General features: G+C 46.8%; 1 protein-coding gene across 1 annotated transcript in view; it reads right to left on the bottom strand.

The window, feature by feature from the left end:
* The window catches only part of igdcc3 (immunoglobulin superfamily, DCC subclass, member 3), a 138,152-nt gene that overhangs the window by 3,825 nt on the left and 108,807 nt on the right, over nt 1-25,520 (bottom strand). The window contains exons 7-13 of the mRNA XM_080214018.1: nt 21,442-21,607; nt 11,125-11,372; nt 8,932-9,096; nt 7,020-7,208; nt 5,373-5,477; nt 1,882-2,020; nt 297-507 (exon numbers count right to left, since the gene is read on the bottom strand). Coding sequence (XP_080070144.1) covers nt 297-507; nt 1,882-2,020; nt 5,373-5,477; nt 7,020-7,208; nt 8,932-9,096; nt 11,125-11,372; nt 21,442-21,607 — 1,223 coding nt within the window. The remainder of the gene's footprint in view (nt 1-296; nt 508-1,881; nt 2,021-5,372; nt 5,478-7,019; nt 7,209-8,931; nt 9,097-11,124; nt 11,373-21,441; nt 21,608-25,520) is intronic.

The following is a 25,520-nucleotide window of genomic DNA, read 5'->3' as shown; positions in this document are numbered from 1 at the left end:
GCCAGTGGGACCTTCCAGTCCTGCCAATGGTGCCCCCCTGCAATGAGTTCCCTGGTGGTGAAGGGTGCAATCAATGGGAAAACCCTTTGACAGCGGGGGACGGGGGTTTTCCAGCTGGGAACCATGGATGGGGGGCAGAAAATTCCACCAAACGTTTCTGAGTCTTGTCCAAATTTCCAAACCATGTGACATCAGGTGGGGACCTCGCAGTGGAGGGAAATTCAGGGTCTGGATCCCTTCACCTTTTCTCAGGAGTACTGATGGCCTTGGAGTTGATTCTTGCCGGCAGATCTTACCGTAATTCCCTTGTGTTGGTGATCATTGGGAATTGGAGCAGGAAACAGTCTTTCCAGTTCATTTATGTCAGCCATCTTCCTATTGGCTGTGAACTCTTCTCGACCTCGCCGTGACCCGCCATTCAGGACCAATCCTTGTGAATTTCTCTGGACCCTGGATGGAGTCTGAGGGGCAGCCAAATGGTCCTCAACATTTTTGCACATCAGCAACCTAGAAACACAAGGTCCAAGGGACAGCTTTAGTTCATAATTCATGAAAGTATTACTTGACGTAAGAAGCAATTCACGTGTATCTATTACTGCATGGATTCACAGAATCATAGAGTCCCTGCAGTGCAGAAGGAGGCCATTTGGCCCATGGTGGTGGGGGGTGGGGAGGGAGGGGGCAGATGGATCTCTGGTGGCGGTGGGGGGGGGGGGGGGGGGGGCGCGGGGGCGCGGTGCCAGATGGATCTCTGGTAGGGGCAGGAGGGTCCATTGCCACCCTGCGGATGATCAATTGGGAGGGGGATGGGGGCAGGGGGTAGCGATTGGTCTGGGTAGCGGAGGGGTGGGTGGATAATGGGGACAGTGATGTGCGTGTGCACCATCGCTCCTGCTTTTCGCTCCAGGCCACTTTCTCCGCTTTCTGGGGCCCAGAAGCGATCTGACACGGGCGCGCTTTTTCAAATTTTTTTCTAACTGCACATGCGCAGTTCAGAGCTCCGATTGTTTCGGGTGTGAATGGGACTGGCAATTGTTTTTTCAGGCTGAGTGTGTATGGGGGCGCCTGAAAGCAGATTTCAAAGTCGGATCTGCATTACACCCAGATTCAGCATTTAGAATCACAATGATAAAATCGAGCCCCATGTATGTCCACATCAAGGATCATGACATGGCCGTGCACACAAGCACATATATGTGCACTTGCACACACAAACAATACAATAGCATTTTGATGCACAACAGTCTATTTTGATTCTGTGCTTTAACATTTACACATTCAATGTTGCTGTGATACAGGTAAGGTTATATAAGGCATTGGTGAGGCCGAATTTAGAGTATTGTGTATAGTTTTGGTCATCGAATTACAGGAAGGACGTGAATAAGGTTGAAAGAGTGCAGGGAAGGTTCACGAGGATGTTGCCGGGACTTGAGAAGCTGAGTTACAGAGAGAGATTGAATAGGTTAGGACTTTATTCCCTGGAGTGTAGAAGAATGAGGGGGGATTTGAGAGAGGTGTATAAGATTTTGATGGGTATAGATAGTGAATGCAAGCAGGCTTTTTCCACTGAGGCTAGGGGAGAAAAAAACCAAAGGGCATGGGTTAAGGGTGAAAGGAGAAAAGTTTAAAGGGAATATTAGGGGTGGCTTCTTCACGCAGAGAGTGGTGGGAGTGTGGAATGAGCTGCTGGATAAAGTGGTAAATGCGGGGTCACTTTTAACATTTAAGAAAAACTTGGACGAGAGGGGTGTGGAGGGATATGGTTCAAGTGCAGGTCAATGGGACTAGGCAAAAAATGGTTTGGCACAGACAAGAAGGGCCAAAAGGCCTGTTTCTGAGCTGTAATTTTCTATGGTTCTAGGAGATCTGTGAAGCATATACCTTCCTCGATACCCGAACACCAGGAATAGGACGCAGAAGATAATGCAGGTGACTCCAATATGAGTTCCAATAATGATGCCAGTTGTCGATGTTTTGCTAGTGTGCTCCTCCTTCAGACAGTCACACGGAGTGTTCAGAACTGTAACACAGAATGCCTTTTATTAATGATATCAGGAGCACCCTTGTCCCAGTGACATTGCTCAGCTCTCTGAGACAGGATACAAAAAAAGCCTTGTTATCTGAGCAGATAATTCCAATTTTATCTGTAGCTTCCAATCCTTTATCCTATCACAATTGTTATCAATATTGTTATTATTGTTATTCTTCTGGGTTTGGTTGATTGGCAATGCTAAATTGCCCCTTAGTGTCAGGAGGACTAGTAGGGTAAATACATAGGTTTGGGGGAATGGGGCCTGAGGTGGGATTGTTGTCGGTGCAGGTTCGATGGGCCAAATGGCCTCCTTCTACACTGTAGGGACTCTATAATTCTGAAACTCCTTCTACTGTTAATCCTAAATGCCAAAGCCACACTCTTCTTTCTTGCTACATCTTAACCCTGTTAACATCAAGATTCAACCTTGGACTATTTTCGGAATCTCTTTATCTCTCTCAGTCTTCCAGGCTTAAATGGTGGTGGCAAGAGAAAGTGGGTATGGTGGGATTGGCAAGTGGACTTCTGTCCTGAGGACAGAAAGAATCACAGAATCACAGAATCCCGACAGTGCAGAAAGAGACCATTCAGCCCATCTATCTGCACTGACAACAAACCCACCCAGGCCCTATCCCCATAACCCTACTTATTTACTCTACTAAACCCCTAACACTAGGGAGCAATTTGGCATGATAATCAATCTAATCTGCACATTTTTGGACTATGGGAGGAAACCGGAGCATCCAGAGGAAACTCACACAGACACAGGGAGAATGTGCAAACTCCACACAAACGGTGATCAAAGCTGGGAATCGAACCTGGAATCCCTGGTGCTGTGAGGCAATTATGCTAACCACTGTGCTACTGGTTTGAGAAGCATTGAGCCAAAGCATTTCTGAATGTTTTTTTGCATTGGTTGAGCAATATAGAAATGGAATTATTATTATTAGTCATGGCGTGAGATTTTCCCATCGCATTACCCCTAAAACTGGAAATTCCCACCCAAAATCAATGGATTTTTGCATAGTCCGTCGAATTTTCTGTTCTGCCCATTCGGATTCCAGTGGCGAGTGGGACTGGAAAATTGTGCCCATTGTGTCGAATGCTGTGTTGATGGGACTGTGTTGATGGGATAGAATCCAGCATATATTAACTTGAGAAGAGAAAGTAGACCATTGGGATTGGTTGGAAGATGACGGCAATCACATTTTAAATGACACCAAGCTCGGGACATGAGTCCACCTACCGACCCCAACCTACCCACTTTTACACATTAGCAACCTATCTGGTTCTGTATGGATTGTCTACATCTTAGCTCCTGTACGTGTGCAGTGCTTAGTAAAAAAATAGTGCATGTACGTCTGTTACTGTTAAGACCTGATGTGGTATGCCGGCGTTGGACTGACGTAAACACAGTAAAAAGTCTGACAACACCAGGTTTTAGTCTGGTTCTAGAGAGTTCTGACCAGAATCTCCATTCACCTGACGAAGAGGGAAACCTCGAAAGCTTGTGAGTATTATCAAATAAATCGGTTGGACTAAAACCTGGTGTTGTCAGACTTTTTATTGTTAAGACCTCCATGCACATCCACCTTTGTCATGGATCATGACATGGGCATGCACACAAACACATATATATGCACTTGCACTTGCAGACATACAATAGCTTCCTGATGCATAACAGAATCTATGTGGTTTCTGTGCTTCAATGTTTACGCGATACAGGAGGGTAAAAATTTTGAGAAACATATACTTTCCACAGTATCTAAAAACCAGGAATGAACCCACTAGTTCCAGTCTCCCTCGTAAGAAGTCTCACAACACCACGTTAAAGTCCAACAGGTTTATTTGGTAGTAAAGGCCACTAGCTTTCAGAGTGCTGCTCCTTCATCAGGTGAGCGGGGAGTTCTGACGAAGGAGCAGCGCTCCGAAAGCTAGTGGCCTTTACTACCAAATAAACCCATTGGACTTTAACGTGGTGTTGTGAGACTTCTTACTATGTTTACCCTATTCCAGCGCCGGCATCTCCACATCTAGTCTTCCTCACCAGAGTAAACATTCCCCTGACACCTACCCTGCCAAGTCCCTTCATGACCTTACGTTCTTCAATAATATCATCTCTCATTCTTCCAAACTCCAGTGGATATAGGTCTAATCTGTTCAACCTTAGGTTGGTCCTTCATCCCAGGAATGAGCCATGTAAACCTTCTCTGAAGCACTTCTAATACAATTATATCCTTTTTCAGATAAAGAGGCTAAAATTGTACACAAAACACCAAATGTGGTCTTACCAAGGCCCTGTACAGCTGCACTAAAAATTCCTGACTTTTATATTCCATTCCCTTTGCAATTAACACCAACATTCCATTTGCCATCCTAGTCACTGGCCGTACCAGTGTACTAACTTATTGTGATTTGCGTGTATCCAGATCCCTCTGTACCTCCAAGTTCTGCAATGTTTCTCCATGTAAATAGTTTACTGCTTTTCTATTCTCCCTGCCAAAGTGGAGATATTCACATTTTCCCACATTATACTCCCAATGTCAAATTTTTGCCCATTCACTTATCTTCCCCAAATCTCTTTGAAGCTACTCTATCTTCTCATGATATCTGACATTCCTACCCATCTTGGTGTTATCAGCAAATCAAATGCAGCCGTAGAACCACAGAAATGATACAGAAGGGGGCTATTCAGCCCATCTTGCCCACGCCAACCCAAAGACACCCAGGTGCCCTTCCTAATCCCATCTTCCTGCACCCGGTCCATGACCCTGTAGTTTACAGCACTTTAAGTGCAGATCCAGATTCTTCTTTAACAAGTTTAGGGTCTCTGGCACCATCACCAATTCCAAACACCCACCACCCTCTGCGTAAAACATGTCCTCTCTAATCCTTCTGCCACTTAATTTCTATCTATGCCTCATGGTTTTTTGAATTCTCTGCAAGGGAAATAAGTTCCTCCTATCTACTCTCTCCCTAACCCCTCACAATTTTTTATACCTGAGTCATGTCACCCCTCAGCCAAGGAAAACTCTTGTTCCAAGGAAAACAACCCCAACCTCTCCAATCTCTGCTTGTAGCTACAATTCTCCAACGCTGGCAACATTCCAGTAAATCCTGTCTGCATTCTCTCCAGGGTGATTATGTCCTTCCTTTAATGTGGTGATTACATTACACACAATAATCCAGTTGCGGCCTAGCCATACACCCAGTCCCTCCATCCCAATCACTGCTTAGGTTGCAAGTAGTTGAAGTCCCTGTGGCACTGATCCCTGTGGAACTCCACAGCTTGCCAACATGAAAACAATTAACTTATCCCTACTCTGCCTGTTTTACTCACCGGATCTTTCAGCGGCATCCCGTAGGGCCACAAAGCGCACCGTAGAATTTCCATCTCCATGACGATTGAATGCTAGAAGCTTCACTTCATATGCAATCATTGGATCTTAGAAAAAAGACAAATCAGTTTTATAATTATACATTCAGAAGTGACAACTGATCAGAAGATAGTGATGATGCATGTTTGTGACACTTGCTCATTTATATTTATAGAAAATAATACAAATAGAGTAACAGTTACCACTAAGGTCAACTCACAGGGTGGAAATCCCCAGCCAAACCCACCATGGAGACTGTTCACCATCATGGATAAAGTAGAAAGGGTCGAGAGCTTCGAGTTTTTAGGTGTCCAGATCACCCACAAACTGTCTTGGTCCCCATGCCAAAACTATAGTTAAGAAAGCCACCAACGCCTCTACTTTCTCAGAAGACTAAGGAAATTTGGCATGTCAGCTACAACTCTCACCAACTTTTACAGATGCACCATAGAAAGCATTCTTTCTGGTTGCATCACAGTTTGGAATGGTTCCTGCTCTGCCCAAGACTGCAAGAAAATAAAAAAGGTCTTGAACGTAGCCCAGTCCATCACACAAACCAACCTCCCATCCATTGACTCTGTCTACACTTACTGCTGCCTTGGGAAAAGCAGCCAGTATTATTAAGGACCCCACACACCCCAGACATTCTCTCTTCCACCTTCTTCCATCGGGAAAAAGATACAAAAGTCTGAGGTCCCGTACCAACCGACTCAAGAACAGCTTTTTCCCTGCTGCTGTCAGACTTTTGAATGGATTTACCTCGCATTAAGTTGTTCTTTCTCTACACCCTAGCTATGTCTGTAACACTACATTCTGCACTCTCTTGTTTCCTTCTCAATGAACAGTATGCTTTATCTGTATAGTGCGCAAGAAACAATACTTTTCACTGTATGTTAATGACAATAATAAATCAAAATCAAACCAAAGCCGCTGGCAAGATCTTCCATCCAGCTGAAATCATTGCCAATTTATAATCCTCGCCCTTGCCACCATCGGGAAACCTGTGGCAGGAGTTGTCTTCAGCAGGACTGGAAGATCCTGCCGGCAGGAAGGGCTGGAGAATTTCACCTACAATCGCCGAAAACCTCCACCCTCATTGGTGGCTGGGATTCTCCTGTGCCACCGAAACTGAATGGAGTTTTGGCTGGAACACCAAATTCTCCGTTCTCACCTGCAGGAGGGCGGGCATGGACAAGATCAGAGAATCCCGCTGAATGTCTCTAGTTTTGCATCGTCATGGCAACCTCTGCACCCAAGCACCAGTCCTGATTCAGTCTAATACTGAATGAACCCATATTCCAAGCAGAGGAAGCCGCATTCGGAAGAGATTGTGGGTTGGGTGTATGTTGATAACACTGTATTACCAACCCTCCAATCTGTGCTTCCTTTGAACTTGCCTTTACATTAGGAGCAGGGAAGCCATCAAGTTTTTCTCATGGGTTCAGTCGGAATTAAGAATCAATCTTAATTCCACTCCTACAACAACAGACTCAGAAAAATCCCCAGGGTCAGTCTTGGTTCTGCTGATCTTTGACCAAGGTTACAGGAGAACCTGTGTCAGCCCCTTTTGCATGTTTTCCTGTTTGTGATCATTCAGACCGTGCTCTCACCCAGCTGTGTTATGTTGTACGATGTCACGTTGCTTGGAAGCAGAACAGGTCCGGTGAAGTGTGCCCCGTGGATCCTCCGATAATACAACTTGAACCCTTCATGCTGCCCGAGCTTAATGGTGGATTCCCACGCCGCCTGGATTGCTGTACTGTTCAAAACTTTAATGAAAAGAGCTGGTACAGCTGGAACTGAAACATAGGAAAGACAGGGTATGATGTCCTGAGCACTGACAGGTTATAATGTCTTGAGCATTGGGCAGCACGATGGCATAGTGGTTAGCACTGCTGCCTCACAACGCCAGGGACCCGGGCTCGATTCCCAGCTTGGGTCACTGTGCAGAGTCTGCATGTTCTCCCCGTGTCTGAATAGATTTCCTCCGGGTGCTCCAGTTTCTTCCCACAGTCTGAAAGATGTGCTGGTTAGGTGCATTGGCCATGCTAAATTCTCCCTCAGTGTACCCGAACAGAAACTGGAGTGTGGTGACTGGGGGATTTTCACAGTAACACTTCAGTGCAGTGTTAATGTGACACTAATAAATAAATTGAATGAATGGGAAGAGTAGCTGTTGCCTGTTACCAGACAGTTCATACATCCATTCATGTCAGATCAAGTAGAAATGATGTCACTGATGTCTGCTCATGTACAGCAGTCATGAGTATTAGTATCATCTTCTGTAAATGTGGAGTATTCCCGCAGAACAGTGACAATTGCAGTCCAGTGCCCAAACTCAATGTAACTGTAATTATGGCTAAGACGATGTTTAAACCCCCAAGTGCATAGATTTTTTTTGTTCAAGAATAATACCAGTTTTAGAAGAAAGCAATGGCCGTTAAATATCTACATTGTAGTGGATAAGGATGTTAGTCTGCCCCTAATGGTCTGCCTTCCAGCTTGTTCCGAGATACTTCCTAATGTCACATTGACAGTTCTTGTCCCATGTCTCTTCCGTGCCAAAACCTCTTTTCCATCTCAATAATTTTCCATAAATACCAAGCTTAAAAACTGCTTCACTTATCACAGGTAATATGCCTGGCTTGAGACTAGATACCTGAAGACAGGGAATATTTGAGTCCCCATCACCTCAATTAATTTTTAAGAAGTGAAAATAATCTCACTCAAGTCCTGTCTCGAACTGCTCCTACAATCCTAAATTGAATTTAATTGGAAAACCATTGTCTGAGGGAAGGCGATGGCCCAGTGGCATTATCGCCAGACTATGAAACTCAGCTAACGTTCTGGGGACCCAGGTTCGAATCCCACCACGGCAGATGGTGGAATTTGAATTCAATAAAAAAAAATCTACTGATTTAAGAATCTACTGATGACCACTATCGATTGTCGGGAAAATCCATCTGGTTTAATAATGTTCTTTAGGGAAGGAAATCTGCCGTCCTTACCTGGTCTGTCTCCAGAGGCACAGCAATGTGGCTGACTTTCAACTACCCTCCAAAGGTAACTAGGGATGGGCAATAACGGCTGGCCAGCCAGCGACACCCATGTCCCACAAATTTTAAAAAAATGGAAAATAGAAGCAGGAGTAGGCCATTTGGCCCTTCAAACCTGATCATGGCTGAACATCACATTCACTATCCTGATCCGATCTCTCCCCCTCAATATTCCATGATCCCTTAAGCCCCAAGAACTATCTCTGATTTCTTCTTGAACTCAGACAACGTGCAAACTACCAACGTAATTGAAAATAAAGGTGGGAATTCTCCGATCCGGACCCGCTGCTGTGAATGGAGATTTTTGCTTAGCGCCAGATCCTCTGTTCTCACTGGCAGCAGGTGTGAGAGACCAGAGAATTCCAGCCAACGTATTTCTTTGTCAAGAAAAAAACATTTAATCATCCACAATTTGTGTCTGAGAAACAACCACACTCTCACTCCTTGTGGAGTTCATGCTACTTGCCTTCACCCAGTGTGCTGCTGACAGCTGGCTCAGATGGTTTGCTGGCCCCTCGTGACGTGTAAGCCTTTATATAGAAAGTGTAGCCAGTGGATGGTTGCAGATCAGTCACCACTTGCTGGAGGGTGGTTTTGCTCACAGCTTCCTGGTACTCCATCTCCACCGGATCTACAAAAGTCAACAAAATGGTCAGAAAGTGTCGCCGGGGAAAACTCGTGCCTATCCTACACCAGTAACCAACCAGAGTCACACAACCTGATCGCGGATCTCTTTAACCGAGGTCAGTGACAGTCAGAGCCGGATTTAGTAGCTGCAACCCATGTCCAAGACACTTGTCCCACCTGCCACCTATTCAAGTCTTTCAAATCAGATTCAGATTTAATAGCGGGAATCGTAGCGGGCAGGGGGACGGAACATGCCAAGGTCCGTTGATCCCGGGCAGGATTTTGGGGTGAGCGCAGCTGGAAAATCCCACCCAACGTCACAATCACAAAGCCGGTCGTCTATTAGTGAGGAAGGTCTCAAGGTTTCGTGTAGAATCATTGAAACCCTACAGTGCAGGAGATCATTCAGCCCATCGAGTCTGTACTGACCACAATTCTACCCAGGCCCTATTCCCATAGCCCCATGCACTTACCCTCCTAATCTCCCTGACACTAAGGGACAATTTAGCATGGCCAATCAACCTAACCCGCACATCTTTGGACTGTGGGAGGAAACCGGAGCATCTGGAGAAAACCCACACAGACATGGGGAGAACATGCAAACTCCACACAGGCAGTGACGTGAGGCTGGAATTGAACCAAGGACTCTGGCGCTGTGAGGCAGCAGTGCTAACCACTGTGTCACCGTGTCATAATAACACCACACATCTGGAATACTGTGAACAGTTTTGGTCCCCTTATCTAAAAGATATACTGGCACTGGAGGCAATCCAGAGAGGGTTCAGCATGGTTGATCCCGGGTATGGAAGGATTTTTTTTAAATGAGGAGAGGTTGAGTAGGTTGGTCCTGTACTCACTGGAGATTAGAGGAATGAGAGATGACCTTACTGAGACATATAGGGCAGAGTCTTACCAGTGTCAGGCTCACACCATGAACTGTTATGGAGCTCTCCAGCTGCACAGACTAGTTTTCACTCCAGATCTTTAGCCTGTTAGAGTGGCAAAAAGTGGGTGGGGTTTATGCCATCATTCTGGCAGGGCGGGGCCTGATACAGGCAGCAAAAGTGGCCCACAGAGAGTGGGACTCCCAATCAGCGTCTGAAATAAGTATCCCACTGCAATCCTCGGCAGAATCATCAGGGGCTCCCCTCCCCCCCGCCCTCAGAAATAACGCCAACAATGACCCCTTCACTGCCTGCATCCCCCCATCTTTGTGCCTGCCTGCAAGCTCCGCCCTCACTGCCCACTCTCCTCCTTCGCCCCTCAAACCATACATAACTGCAAATACACCCCGCCCCTTACAATGGAGCTGCATCGAAGCCCCACCCAGCCACAGTTTCCTGACTTTATCTCCTGGCACAGGTTGGCACTGCCAAGGTTGGCATTGTTGGATTGGTACCATATTGGGGAGGGGGTGATGATCGGAGGTGGGGGGGAGAGAAATGCTAACTCTGATCGGGGAAGGGGAGGGGAGTCACTGAGACCTCCCATGGTGGGCTATGAGGGGGAGAGGTGGGGCGGGAAAGGGGGAGGTGCCGGGGGGGAGGTTTATTCCTGTTAAATCATGGCAACCTTTAAAGATGGTGCCCCAGTCTCAGTGCAGACGGGTTTTACCACTGTGTTGAGGCCCCACACCCCACATGACAGCGCGAAACCCACCCCATTGATCTTTTTTTTAGGCAGAGTGTCATAAGATCTGGAGAATGGGACTAGCTGGGTAGCTCTTTTAGGAGCTGATGCAGACACCTTCTGTGCTGTAAAATTCTCCGATTCTATGATTTTTGTGCTAAGATTCTCTCGGTAAATTTAAATGTTTCCACCTCTCTGGGAAAATTCGTAGATTTAGCTATGAATCTCTTGTGGAACAATTAACAAATGATTAACTAACTGCTTGACAACCATTGCATGATGAGCTTTTTTTGGGAACTATCTGATCCAAATGACGTCAGTTAAGTTTCTCCATCGCACTGTTTTATAAACTGAGTGGCCAAAAACAAGCTGTTAATGTGAACAAAGGGATTCATTCATCTACCTGCAGTTTTCCGGATGTGTAGTACATAACCGATAATGTCTCGTGTATTCTCTGAGGGCTCGCTCCATGACACGTGTATGGCCGTCGCAGACAGAGCTGCGGCCTTTACCTCCCGAGGTGGCCCAGGAAGGCCCTCTGCCCACAATACCGTTAACCGTGCACTGGCTTGGGTCGATCCGGCATCATTTTCAGCAATACACTGATAGATTGCCTCATCCTCTGGAGAGATCCCATTTATTGTAAGAGTACTAGGAAAGGAGAGAAAATAAAATAGGTCAAATACATCCTGCAAGGCAAAAAGTGTGTTGGCAGCACCCTTGATCTTTTCTCCTTTTCTCTTTTCATCCCCCTCCCCCCACCTACTCTCCTTTCTGGATGTATTACACCTCGGTATGGCCCCAGATCTGACCACAAAAACACAGAAACTAGGAGCAGGATTAGGCCATTCGGTCTTTCAAGCCTGCTCCGCCATTCATCTTGATCATGGGTGACCAAGACCACAAGAAACTACAAAGGGTCGTGAACGAAACCCAGTCCATCACACAAACCAGCCTCCCAACCATCGACTCCATCTACACTTCCCGCTGCCTTGGAAACACAGCCAGCTTAATCAAGGACTCAACGCACCCCAGACATTCTCTCCTTCCCCCTTCATCCATCGAGAAAAAGATACAAAAGTCTGAGATCACGTTTTTTAAAGTTTATTAGTCTCACAAGTAGGTTTACATTAACACTGTAATGAAGTTAGCATGAAAATCTCCTCGTCCACACTCCAGCGCGTGCTCAGGTACACTGAGGGAGGATTTAGTATGACCAGTCCATCTAACCAGCTCATCTTTCAGACTGTGACAGCACCCAGAAGAAACCCACACAGACACGGGGAGAATGTGCAGACTATGCACAGACAGTGACCCAAAGCAGGAATCGAACCCGGGTCCCTGGTATTGCAAGTCACAGTGCTAACAACTGTGCCACTCTGCTGCCCAAACCAACTGATGTACCAACCAACTCAAGAACAGCTTCTTCCTTCCTGCCATCAGACTTTGGAATGGACCTCCTTATGTTAAGTTGACCTTTCTCTACACCCTAGCGATGACTGTAACACCACATCCTGCACCCTCTCCTTTCCTTCTCCCCTATGTACTCTATGAAAAGTATGTTTTGTCAGTCTAGCACACAATAAACAATATTTTTCACTGCATACCAATCCATGTGACAATAATAAATCAAATCAATTCCTTGTGTGCAGTTCCAGCTACACCAAGTGGCAATTATTCAAGAGTGAGCCTTGAGTGACTGTTAGAGGTTATTCAACCAATGGGAGGGCAATCCGGGCACACTCAGCATTCACACATGCAAATCTTCCAGAAGAAATATAAAACACCAATTGTCCCTTCCCCCAAGTGTCTAAGCCCATTTGTCAAGCCCCCTACTATCATTCCAACTGAAGTTAGCTGGCACAATACTGACCAGAGAGAGAGGTATGGCTCATATCATTGGTGTGCATGTCAATGCTGACTCCATGTTTCTGGATTATGTTAATAGAATCACTGAATCCCTACAGTGCAGAAGGAGGCCATTCAGCCCATTGATTTTGCACCAAACACAATCCCACTCAGATTCTATCCCTGAAACCAAATGTAATTACCCTGCTCATCCCCCTGACACTAAGGGGCAATTTAGCATGGCCAATCAACTAATCCACACATCTTTGGAGTGGGGGAGAAAACCGGAGCACCCGGAGGAAACCCATGCAGACACGGGGAGAATGTGCAAACTCCACACAGACAGTAACTTGAGGCCGGAATTGAACCCGGGTCTCTGGTACTGTGAGGCAGCAGTGCTAACCACTGTGTTACCATTCTAACCTAAATGTTGTCAAGAGGTTGCGTGTCAATGACGTGATGGAGATGGATCATTGGATGATGGTGCTGCTGGGAGGATAAGCCATTGCTGGCGACGTTTATTGAAAGTGGCATCAAGGAAAGGTAGTCCCACAAAGATGGAGCATTAGGAGAGGATGGAATGGTTAAGCAGCTAAAACAAACTGCAGAGAGGTCAGTGCGGGAAAAACAGAGGGTTTAGAGGATGGTCACAGAGAGGGTCATTCATGGTTTTGGTTCAGGCTGTATGAGAAACAGGAAATTGGAGGGACTCCAACAGGAAGTTGCTGAAGATTGAATGAATGCTTTCTCCATCGAGACTTTTTTGAATGCCAATCAAGGTAAAACAACACAAATCATTTTTCAGAAGCTCGCACCATGGCCAAGCTGTGATATTTCACAAGTGTTTAGGGGCCTGAGAATATTCTCAGAATATTTTATAACTCGAGAGATTCCACAACGCTCAGTAAAAGGTGCCATTTCCGTTGTTCACAAGGAATGCCCCCACCCCTCCCCCCAAAGACCACTGCAAGGGTTGATGGACTGGTGAGAGGCCATTTGACATATCTATATGCTGGTATAATCCTGGACACTGGTGGGATGGATCAGTCAGGTGCGATTTATAACAAGTTCCATCACATGGTGATGAGTGCAATCTTTTTGGCACAGACCTAACCTCAGTAAACTGGCAAAAAAAATCTGTTTATTCCGAGGCTAACCACTGCCAGTAATTCCAGAGAAATCCAGATTCGCTGTACAGGACACTTGCTTTGTGTTTTCACAGAAGCATAAAATCCCTACACTGCAGAAGGAGGCCAAAGTAAGTCTCCTTTTCAGCTAACACCTGTACAGCGAATCTGGATTTCTCTAGAATTACTGGCAGTGGTTAGCCTCGGAATAAACAGTTGGATTTCTTTTGCCTGTTTACTGAGGTTCGGATCTGTGCCAAAAATGCTGCACTCATCGCCATGTGATTGAACTTGTTGTAGGTTCACCCCTGACTGATCCATCCTGCTAGTGTGAACCCCTCCTTCCCCAAATCACACCTGGCTGGAGCACCTAAAATACAGCTTAATATATGAGATCTGCTTGGTATCTCCACCAGTCAGCTCAGGTAAGAGTAGGGACTCAGATCAGCAATTGTAAATGTTGGTCTTGAATTCCACACTCCATAGTCATGGTAAGACTATTGCACTTGAACACATTCATGCCACGAGTTTCTATTTACAGTGTTTCTCCAGGGATCTGGGTAAAGTCACGTCAGTAGAGCAGGAGGTCCTTTGTGGGAATCCCAGGTGTCGATGTCTTCAGGGACCTTCGAGGTTCTTTTATCTGACACAGAATCATAGAACTTCTACAGTGCAGAGGCCATTCAGCCCATCAAGTTAACACTGACTCTTACCCAGATTTACCTGTAACCCCTTGCATTTACCCCGCGAATCAAAGAACAAAGAACCAAGTAACTGCACCAACTCCCTGCCTTAAGAAGAGGCAAAGAAGTCTCCAGGCTTTCTTCCGACTTGGTTTTGGAAGGGGGGTGGGCTGGCGGGAGAGGAGGGGGTCAGGGAGACATTTCCCCTAACCTATATATCTTGGAACATTATGGTTCAATTTAGCATGGCCAATCCACCTAATCTGCACGTCTTTGGACTAATCCACAGTGATTTCATGCAGAGGCAGCGGTGTAGTGGTATTGTCACTGGACTAGTAACCCAGAGACCCAGAGCAAGATCTGGGAACCCGGGTTCAAATCCTGCTATGGCAGATGGTGAAATTTGAATTCAGTAAAAATCTGAACTAAAAGTCAAATGATGGACCATGAGACACTGTTGATATTTGTAAAAACCCATCTGGTTCATTAATGTTAGGTGACTGTGTGGAGTTTGCACATTCTTTGCGTGGATTTCCTCCAAGTGCTCCAGTTCCCTCCCACAATCCAAAGATGTGCAGTTTAGGTTGATTGATGAAGCTAAATTGCCCTTTAGTCTCCAAAGTTGTGAAGGTTAGGTGGATTAGGCATGGTAAATGCATGGGTTAGAAGGTAGGGGGAGTGGTTAGGCCGCATTTGGAGTACTGCGTCCAGTTCTGGTCGCCTTACTACCGGAAGGACGTGGAGACTCTGGAGAGAGTGCAGAGGAGGTTTACCAGGATGTTGCCTGGTATGGAAGGACTGGGGTATGAGGAAAGATTGAAGAAATTGGGGCTCTTTTCCCTTGAAAGATGCTGACTGAGGGGGGATCTAATAGAGGTATATAAGATTATGAAGGGTATAGATAGAGTAAACAGAGCTAAGCTATTTCCTGTAATAGAGACACATAGGACAAGGGGCCATGGACTTAAGGTGAGGGGGGAGCGGTACAACACAGATATTAGAGGGAGGTTTTTCACACAGAGGGTAGTGGGGGTATGGAATGCTCTGCCAAGTAAGGTGGTGGAGGCAAACACGCTAGAGTCCTTTAAGAGTAACTTAGACAGGCACATGAGTGGGTTGGAGATGGGTGGATATCGCAGATTGTTTTAAATAAGGGTCATTAGCATTGGGGCGTCCCTGGTAATGTAAATGGGTATGGTATGATAATAATGTTTTTTTTTCCTTTTCATTCACAGGTTTTAAGTCGGTCCACCTCGTGTCCAACGAGGGGCATACACGCGATGGGTTGTACTAGGGCTGCTCTTGGTTGTTCGAGATTGGCCTAGTGCTTCATGTCGTTAGTGTGTGCCTAAACTGGACCAGATACTGGGCAAGACGACAGCTCAGTGACTATCACTGATTGCTGTGCAGACACATGGATTTGGGCCAGTGTCTGTGGGAGTTTGCGCATTCTCCCTGTACTTGCGTGGGTTTTCTCCGGGTGCTCCGGTTTCCTCCCACACCCCAAAGATGTGCTGTTAGGCTGACTGGCAGGAATAAATTGTCCCTAAATCAGTTTCCCTCAATCTGGATGGCCATAAAACATTAGACAGGGGTCGTGGGTGGAGAGGGGGACTGGTGGTGTTGAGATGGCGGCGCGGGCTCGTTGGGCCGAAGGGCCTGTTTCCCGGGCTGTTTTTGTTCTTTGACTTCAATCAGGCCGTTGAGGTTGGCCCAGGATGTATGAACATCCTGATTAAAGGTCCAATTGATGGGCCAAGTCTTTGCCTTGTACTTAACCAAGAGTGTGAGTTCTTCTGACACCCCAGAGATAGACTGCTAACTACTAGCACTCTGTGCACCGCTGTTAAAGTTTGGGAATAAAGGAATTTTTCGTGAAGGCTTTGGAAGACTTATTACAGATGCTCTTTCAGAGAGTCAGTACAGGTTCGATGGTCCGAATGGTCTCTTTCTACACCATAGGGATTCTATCATTCGATGGAAGGAAATCTGCCATCCTTACTTGGACAGCGATACCGTCCGAAATGAGGAATGGGCCCAGTCAGCAATACCCACGTGAAGAGAATTTAAAAATTTAGCCCCACATGAAACAAAATTATAAGTGAAGGGTGGCTCGTTCAAGGGCAAATAGCGACTGAAAGGAAACAGCCTTCCCCGATATTTAGCAATCGCTGACATTGCTGTATCCTAAATTCAACAATAAATTCCCTTCCTTCAGATAAAGAAAATCAAAGATAAACTGCAAAAAACATAATAACTAATTTTAAATCCAAATAACACAAACCACAATGAATGTAAAGCAGCCCTAAGAATATTAATGAGAAGTCTTGTCAGAACGTTTTAGTTTACGATTGAGAAGCTTCCGTAATAGGCTATAATATGAAAGGTACGTGCAGGCCCCTCTCCCAACACAACTTAATAGATGTGAACGTTTCATTGTCTGGATGGTGGACACGTGTTCATCGCCGCACACTTCAATCAGGGCTTCCACATTCAAATGAAAGGCATTTCACTTTGAAACAGAAAAGTCTGCTTGTACGCAGAGGCTTCCTGAAGCTCCTGCAGTTTCCCATTGAAATTGCTTCGTCCTGATGGGATTAATAAACTTCACCGAGACAACAGATCAAAGGGACGCCTTTAACGCCCATTGTCAGTGTCTTCCCTCACTGCTCCTGGCTTGGACATTGTAGCAGTGAATAAGCTCACTGCATTCCTCCTGAAGCCAACCATCTCCTCTACTGGGGAGGCCTATCGATGGGTGAAACGCATCTCTCGAACCGTCCTTGTGATGTCGGTCAAAAACATGAAGAAGAATGTTCCTCTCTTTGTATCGGCCTTTACGATGGAGAGAGGTGGGGGGGGTCACTGTGGGGTCACGATGCGCCGAAGCAGGCTGCGTCCCTGCGCTTCCTTAATGGCGCCTGCATTCAGGGCAGCGCAATTTCGGAAAGACAGCCTCAGCAGGCTTTACGTGGCACGGTGGCACCGTGGTTAGCCCTGCTACCTCACAGTGCCAGGGACCCGGGTTCAATTCCTGGCTTGGGTCACTGTCTGTGTGGACTTTGCATGTTCTCCCCGTGTCTGCGTGGGTTTCCTCCGGGTGCTCCGGTTTCCTCCCACAGCCCAAAGACGTGTGGGAGAGGTTGATTAGCCATGGTAAATTGACCCTAGTTTCGGGGGGGATTAGCAGGGGAAGTATTTGGGGTTACGGGGATCGGGGGTGGGATTGTTTTCAGTACAGGCTCAGTGGGTTGAATGGCCTCCTTCTGTACAGTAGGGATTCTATGATTCGAAATATTTCAGGCGCGACGGGGGTGGACGGGGGCCCTGGAGGCCTCATTTTCTCCCTTTACCGAAATGGTGCCATCAAGCGCTGCCAATGCTAACGGGCTTGTCCATAACCTGCCCATCAAACTGGTCACTCACGCTGTGTCTTAAGGTTGGTTGCGGTACTATCAAACCCTCACGCCATCTGAGTTTAGTTGAATTAATTCAGTGCCAGATTTCGAGAACAAATTCCTGCCAACCTTAGCTGGCATTTCCTAGTCTTTGCCGTCAGAATGCCCAGCTGATAGAATCGGTATATTTAGAATTGCTTCCTATTTAAATTCCCGCTGAGGCTCCGTGTCATTTTGCACATCACTGGGAAATATAGCGAGGATAGAGAGAGTTTGGCTGCTTCCTGTCATTTACACCACATGCCTGTGAAGCTCTTGCGTCCAGTACAATGCACTGACAGCTGTCAAAGGAAAGTCAATGCAAGGCAAGCGCCCCAGACATTCACACCAAAGTGTGAGAGAGAAAGAGAGAGAGATAAAGCTCGACTCTATTGAGAGAAGACCATTTTGAAGGCTGTTGTCTTGCACACAAGCAATAAGCATGACTGATTTTCCCAAGGTCATAGGGTCAGGCCCAATGGCCAAGCCTTTCCCCGGGCAAAGGGCCCACAAGACTCAAGAGAGGTTGAGACACTGGAGACAAGGGGGATCCAACACAAAAGGCATCCCTCCGGGACTGGACACCAAAACAAAAAACGGGGAACTTTTAAGGAAATTAAAACCGCGGGGTCAAAGCGCGAGTTAGAGAAGGCTGGCCTCAAATCCCAAAGGATTGTTTTCCCCATCAGGCACTGCCTGAGTGACGTCTCCTTTCACAGCATTAACACTAAATTGATTGCCGCTTCAGGCAACAGATTCAGAGAAGCAGTCAAAACTGATACCTTGGAGTTGATTTAAATGTCTCCCCGACCCCCTCCTCCCCCGCCACCCCCACCCACCTTCCAAAATCAAGTCAGAAGAAAGCCTAGGGGCTTTTTTTGTCTCTTCTTAAGGTGGGGAGCTGGTTTGCTGCCACTGAGGGCGAGATACCTTTCCCTGGTTAAATTGAGTTCATCGCGCGACCTACAAACGCCCCCTCAACCTCAACCCCATCCCAACCCCCCGACCCCCAACACACATGTGACAGAGATTGAAGGGACTGTGGACCTTTTGGGAAAAGTAAAATGTCTCCCATCCCCGGGGACAGCTGAACCCCCTCGGCCTCCTGCAGCTGCCGGGAGCAGAGATCGGGAGGAAAAGCCACACAAAATCTTTTTAAGAAGCCAACAAAGCCGCCAACTCCATCTTGACCAGGAATCGCCCCGCTTCGTCAGAACAAAGGCAGCTTCCACCACAGAACTAATAAAAGTATTCCAACAATTAGCAGTCCCCGCGTCCCGGCTGTCTGTTATTTTGACGGCCACCTTGTTCACCCTGTTCTTTCGATTTGATGTCTTGACCTTCTTAAATTACTGTCGGTAGTCAGAGAAACATAAGCTGCACCAACATTTTTTTTAGCCTGTATGATTAGAACAGCCTCCACTGGAGAAAAGTGATCTTGAGATAACGTATTTCCTTTGAGTAATAACATTAGCAATTCATTCCTTTAGAAAGGGGCAGTTGGCACATTCTCCTGAAATCAGTACTGATATCACATAATTAAGGTTTTGCGAGGTGTTCATCTGCAATTTTTTTCAAAGCCTCTGAGGTTGGCTCAACTCCTACACAAACACTGAAGGCTAAAAATAACTGGTTGCATCTGTCCTTTCAAGATTTTCCACTCACTGTCGACTGAGGTGACGTTGGGTGATTGGAGCAACACACTGGCACAGCAGTCAGCACTCCTGCCTCACGGCACCAGGAACCCAGGTTCAATTCCGGTCTCGGGTCACTGTCTGTGTGGAGTCTGCATCTTCTCCCCGTGTCTGCATGGGTTTCCACTGGGTGCTGCGGTTTCCTCCCATGGTCCAAAGATGTGCGGGTTAGGTGGATTGGCTGTGCTAAACTGCCCCGTCAGTGTCCAAAAGGTGTGTAAATGAAGGGAATTAGACATGCTAAGTTGCCGCTTAATGTGTCCAGCAAGGTGTGTAGGTTAGGTGGATTAGCCATGGAAAATGTTGTGGGGTTATGAGGATAGGGTAAAGGGAGGGGAGGCCTGGGCATCAAAGCAAAAGGTATAAAGGAAACTTAAAATATCAAACCAAAATATGATTGAAGGAGTCAATAATATACCCCAGCCCCTGCAGAGACCAACGGGCACGGAAGGTGCCATGAAGATGGACATGCTGGGTAGATGTGAAGAGTTGAGGGGGCGGGGGATGCAGAAGGAGGAGGGACATTGTGTGGTGAAGCCTCCAGTAATACATTCAGCCAGTTAGTTGGCCTAAGGTGTGGAGTGGGCACATTGATGCTAACTCTAGCTAAGCAAAGGCCAGTGTCCAAGCTTCCGAGATGCATTCCTAAGTAATGAATATGTGCATTGTCTGTGTATATGCTCACCAATGAGAGACGCAATGCCAGTGAAAGAACCACTCTGAGAGAAACCAGTCCCGTTCCACTCAGAATTCTTCACCACCAGAAACAGCTAAATAAGATTGCGACCCCTTGACTCTCCAACCATGCTCACCCTCTCTCCCGCCTGGTTACTGCTCCAACCTTCGCCATTCCAATCACCCCCCATCCCTGGGACACACATTTGGCTGTTGCTGAGAGCGAAGCAGCCAAAATTTAAAGTTTATTTATTATTGTCACAAGTAAGCTTACATTAACACCGCAATGAAGTCACTGTGAAAATTTACCTGTTCGGGTACACTGAGGGAGAATTTAGCACAGCCAATGCACCCTAACCAGCACGTCTTTCGGACAGTGGGAGGAAACTGGAGCACCCGGAGGAAACCCACACAGACATGGGGAGAATTTGCAAACTTCTCACAGATAGTGACCCAAGGCTGGGAATTGAACCCAGATCCCTGGCACTGTGAGGCAGCAGTGTTAACCCACTGGGCCACTGTGTCGCTGTGAGGCAGCAGTGTTAACCCACTGTGCCGCTGTGTCGCTGTGAGGCAGCAGTGTTAACCCACTGTGCCACTGTGTCGCTGTGAGGCAGCAGTGTTAACCCATTGTGCCACCGTGTCGCTGTGAGGCAGCAGTGCTAACCCACTGTGCCACTGTGTCGCTGTGAGGCAGCAGTGTTAACCCACTGTGCCACTGTGTCGCTGTGAGGCAGCAGTGTTAACCCACTGTGTCACCGTGTCGCTGTGAGGCAGCAGTGTTAACCCACTGTGTCACCGTGTCGCTGTGAGGCAGCAGTGTTAACCCACTGCGCCACAACAACTGAAGCTTGCAGGTTAAGATTTGGTGTAACTTGAAAATTATCAATAAATGTTATGAAGCTCACATCCCAATATGATAGGAAGAAGTGGCATTGTGGTATTGTCACTGGACAATTAATCCAGAGGCTGGGGTTCAAATCCCACCATGGAATTCAATCAATGCAAATCTGGAATTACGGTGACCATGAAAACCAATGTTGTTAATGGTGCCACTATGCCACCCTATTCCTTTTATTCAAATGGGCAAAGTGATGGGAGGGACACAACAGGAGGCCGAATCTCACAAAGAGGCTGATTTGGTTGATTTTGGGCCAACCTGGTTTTCATAAACAATGGATGCCAAGAAAACCCTCCCCAAAATCTGCCTCTGAAGAGCAGATGAATTCCTTTGAAAGCAGTCAGCCTGTACTTACTTGTTGTTGTTTTTCAGTTTGATGTGGCCACTTGGTGCCAGGATTTCCCCATTTTTCAGCCAGGTAAGTTGCGGGATCGGCTCCCCCTGAGCCAGACAGTTGAAAATGGCGGTGGTTCCAACAGGCCTCGAGATGGACTGTGGATACTGAACAAACTCTGCAGGGGCTGGAATACAAAACAAGAAAAAGACACCTCAGCTTGCAAGGCTGACAAGTAAAACCTCAAAATCCAAATTAAAACCTGTACAATATCACTCATCTCCAAATGGGCCTCAGCAAATCTGCTGTTGGAATCTTCATCCACGCCCGCGATGCCTCCAGACATTATTACTCATGACATTCAATGGCATCACTATTGCAGTGACCCCCACTCTCAACAACCCAGGGATTACCATTAACCAGAAACTGAGGCAGATCAGCCATACATAAGATGGCCCTGAGGGCAGGTCAGAAACAAGGAGGAGTGATCTTGAGCCTCCAGGTGAAGGCTGGCAGGGCTGACGATTTCGGCATCAGGTTCATGCCCATAACCGGCGTGAATCTTCTTCCCATGGCTCCCAGGACCAGATATCGTGGCCCAGTTTACAACAGTCATGGGGTTCTCCACAGGAGCACAAAGGTGATTGTAGCCCCTGGGGGGAGAGGGACATGCCCGGGTGCCAAATTGTGCTAAGCAAAAGTGTCAGGGGTAGATCCATATGGGAGGCTTATGGAGGGTGGTGTTGTGATGTATGGGCAGTGCCAACCTGTGTCAAGGAATGGACTCCAGAGGGACCCTCACAGAGAGGTGATGGAATTATGGCTCCTCACAGTAGGGAAATTCCATTCATACCATCTAGTTCATTCTCGCACTGAAATCTATATTCCCTCATCAGAGTATCCAAATACTTTTTGAATGACTCCAGATTATTAACCTTCACTGCTGTACCTGCCATCCACGTATCGATAACACTGGGGGAAGAACTGCTTCCACCAAGTCTAAACTTGGCTTTTACCTTGATTTCCTTGTCCTGCATTTGTAGTTTAAGTTGAAACATTCCTTCACCAACAAGAAGTGATTGGTCTTATTTTGCAGTCCATTTAATATCTGAGATTTCTGTAAGGTGTCCACCCACATACCTAAGGTTGGAGTTGGAATATTTCCCCATTATTCCACCTTTGATATGAAGAATAAGACTTATTAATCTCCTTTACACCATTAGCAAGACCGTGGTACTTTCCTTGTGTATTTGATGACCAGAACTGGATTCAATTTTCAAGATACAGTTTGGCCAGAATGCGAAACAACATATAATGGGACGGCCTCAGCCCTGAACTCACCAATCAGGCAGCAGCCTCCAGGAAATGGAATGACAGTTTGCAGAAAGACCCGGTGCCACACTATGTCCTGGACATTAATGATGAGCACTTTATCATGTGTGGCGGGGAGGCAATGGCCTAGTGGTATTATCACTGGACTATTAATCCAGAAAGCTCAGCTAATGTACTGGGGGCCAGGTTCGAATCCTGCCACAGCAGATGGTATAATTTGAATTCAATAAAAAAAATCTGGAATTAAGAATCTACTCATAATCATGAAACTATTGTCAATTGTTGGAAAAACCCACTAATGTCTTTTAGGGAAGGAAATCTGCCGTCCTTACCCGGTCTGGCCTACATGTGACTCCAGAGCTACAGCAATGTGGTTGACTCTCCACTGCCCTCCAAGGGCAACTAGGGATGGGCAGTAAAAAGCCAGCGACACCCATGTCCCACAAAATGAGGGGGAGGTCATTGTAAGTGGCTGACGTGCTTAGCCCAGCACACTCTTTCATTGCCTGAATTGGTAAAGCAGTGAGCAGCCATCTATCAAATCATAGAATTGGCATTGCTGGCCTTTCTGCTGATCTGCCACAGCGCTCCACGAATCTCCCCTTTAGTTCTTTCCAAGGTGATGCTCCCTCCAAAAGCAACACCTCCAGTATCAGTACATTCAAACACAGGAGGCAATGTATCCTACAGTCACCGTCTCTGATAGTTTACGGTCGTAAAATCTGTTAAGCAAAACAATGTTTGGTGTTCACTTCCCTTTAAGCTGCTGCAGATCCTTAACTGCATCAACTGCACTGGCCCCAGAGGTTCCACTACTCAGGTGACCAGCAGGTGAAACCTCACACACAACATATGCAACCACATCTGGACAATACCCAGGCTTGGGCTGACAAGTGGCAAGTAACATTTGCACCACACAAATGCCAGGCAATGACCATAAGAGACACTCTAACCACCACCCTTTGACACTCAATGGTGTTACGATCACTGAATCCCCCACTGTCCTTGGGGTTACCATTGACCAGAAACTCAACTGGATTCACCACATAAACACAGTGGCTTCAAGAGCAGGTCAGAGGCTAAGAATACTGCAACATGTAGCTCACTTCCTGACTCCCCAAAGCCTGTGCACCATCTACAAGGCACAAGTCAGGAGTGTGATGGGATACTCCCCACTTGCCTGAATGGGTGCGCCTCCAACAACACTCAAGGAGCTTGACACCATCCAGGACAAAGCAGCCCACTTGATTGGCACCACATCCACAAACACCCACTTCCTCCACCATCCACACTCAGTAACAGCAGTTACTGCTCCCGGGATTCAATTCTGGGATTAAGTCACTGTCTTTATGGAGTTTGCACGTTCTCCCCATGCCTGCGTGGGTTTCCTCTGGATGCTCCAATTTCCTCCCACAATCCAAAGATGTGCAGTCTAGGCGGATTGGCTATGGTAAATTGTCCCTTAGTGTCAGGGGGACTAGCTAGAGTAAATGAATGCTGGTTATAGGGATAGAGCCTGGGTGGGATTGTGGTTGGTGCAGACCTGATGGGCCAAATGGCCTCCTTCTGCACTGTAGGATTCGATGATTCTATATTAACTCTTTTTGTCCTGGGGTGCCTAGGTTAGAGGAATTAGTGGGGTAAATATGTGGGGTTATGGGGACAGAGCTTAGGTGGGATTGTTGTCAGTGCAGACTTGATGGGCCGAATGGCCTCCTTCTTCACAGTAGGATATCTAATTTCTCACAGGGTCCAAGTTTTATTGCATGTCGGGGCGAGTATGATGGTGTAAGTCTCGCAGTCCTGTCTGGGTGCTGTATCAAAAAGGCAGCCAACAGCAAATGTTTCCCCCACCCACTGCTGTGGTGTTCCAGGGTCCAGGGTTGCTGGTGGTCTCCATCCCGAAATCCGGGCATTGTTCAGGTGAGTCCTGGCTTTTGCAAACTACGTTGATCTCTAGAAAAAAAATCTCAGCCTATCCAGTTTCTCCTTACAGTTCAAACCTTCCAGTTCCGGTAAAATCCTTCCTAATCCTTCGGCCAAACTGCGATTCGGTTCCTGTTTTATCTGAGTCCATTAGGGCCCAGCCCAGCCTTTTCTTCATTGCCTTCACGGTATCGAACTATCAAAATTATGGACAAACCGCCTGTTGTTATGACAAACTTATCCCACTGGCACACACAGATTCTTCCATTTAGCTGCAAGGGGGATGGTTACTCACTGAAACCACAGGTTTCTGTTCGAGTTTGATCGCGTCAGCTCCCAGATGCTGCATCCAAACTGTGTGAAACCTCCTACCCTCCTCCCCTTCCCTGCCACACCATCAGTCAAACCAAAGCAGCATCCACAGCAATCAGAGGTAACTAAGGGTAGGATAAAGGGAGGGAGACAAATATTGAGTGGAGAAGAGCGGCGAGGGTCTCGGATCTCAAGTATCTTCAGTGTTCGTTTTCAGAATGAGAACTTCTCAACTCGAAGTAGCAATTTCTGCAGACCAGCATTAAGAAAGTCACACCCCATCACCTGGAGCCAGTCATCATGCAGGTGAGAACCTTCCTTATAGCTCTGCCACACATCACCGATATTACAGCACACTCCACACATCACCGATATTACAGCACACTCCACACATCACCGCTATTACAGCACACTCCACACATCACCGATATTACAGCACACTCCACACATCACCGATATTACAGCACACTCCACACTTTACCAATATTACAGCACACTGCACACATCACTGATATTATAGCACTCCCCAC

The sequence above is a fragment of the Carcharhinus amblyrhynchos genome, chromosome 28 (assembly GCF_965287045.1).
Source record: "Carcharhinus amblyrhynchos chromosome 28, sCarAmb.v2.hapA, whole genome shotgun sequence".
Lineage (NCBI taxonomy): Eukaryota > Metazoa > Chordata > Chondrichthyes > Carcharhiniformes > Carcharhinidae > Carcharhinus > Carcharhinus amblyrhynchos.
The sequence above is the reverse complement of the archived record's forward strand: the minus strand, read 5'-3'. Positions and strand labels throughout refer to the sequence as shown.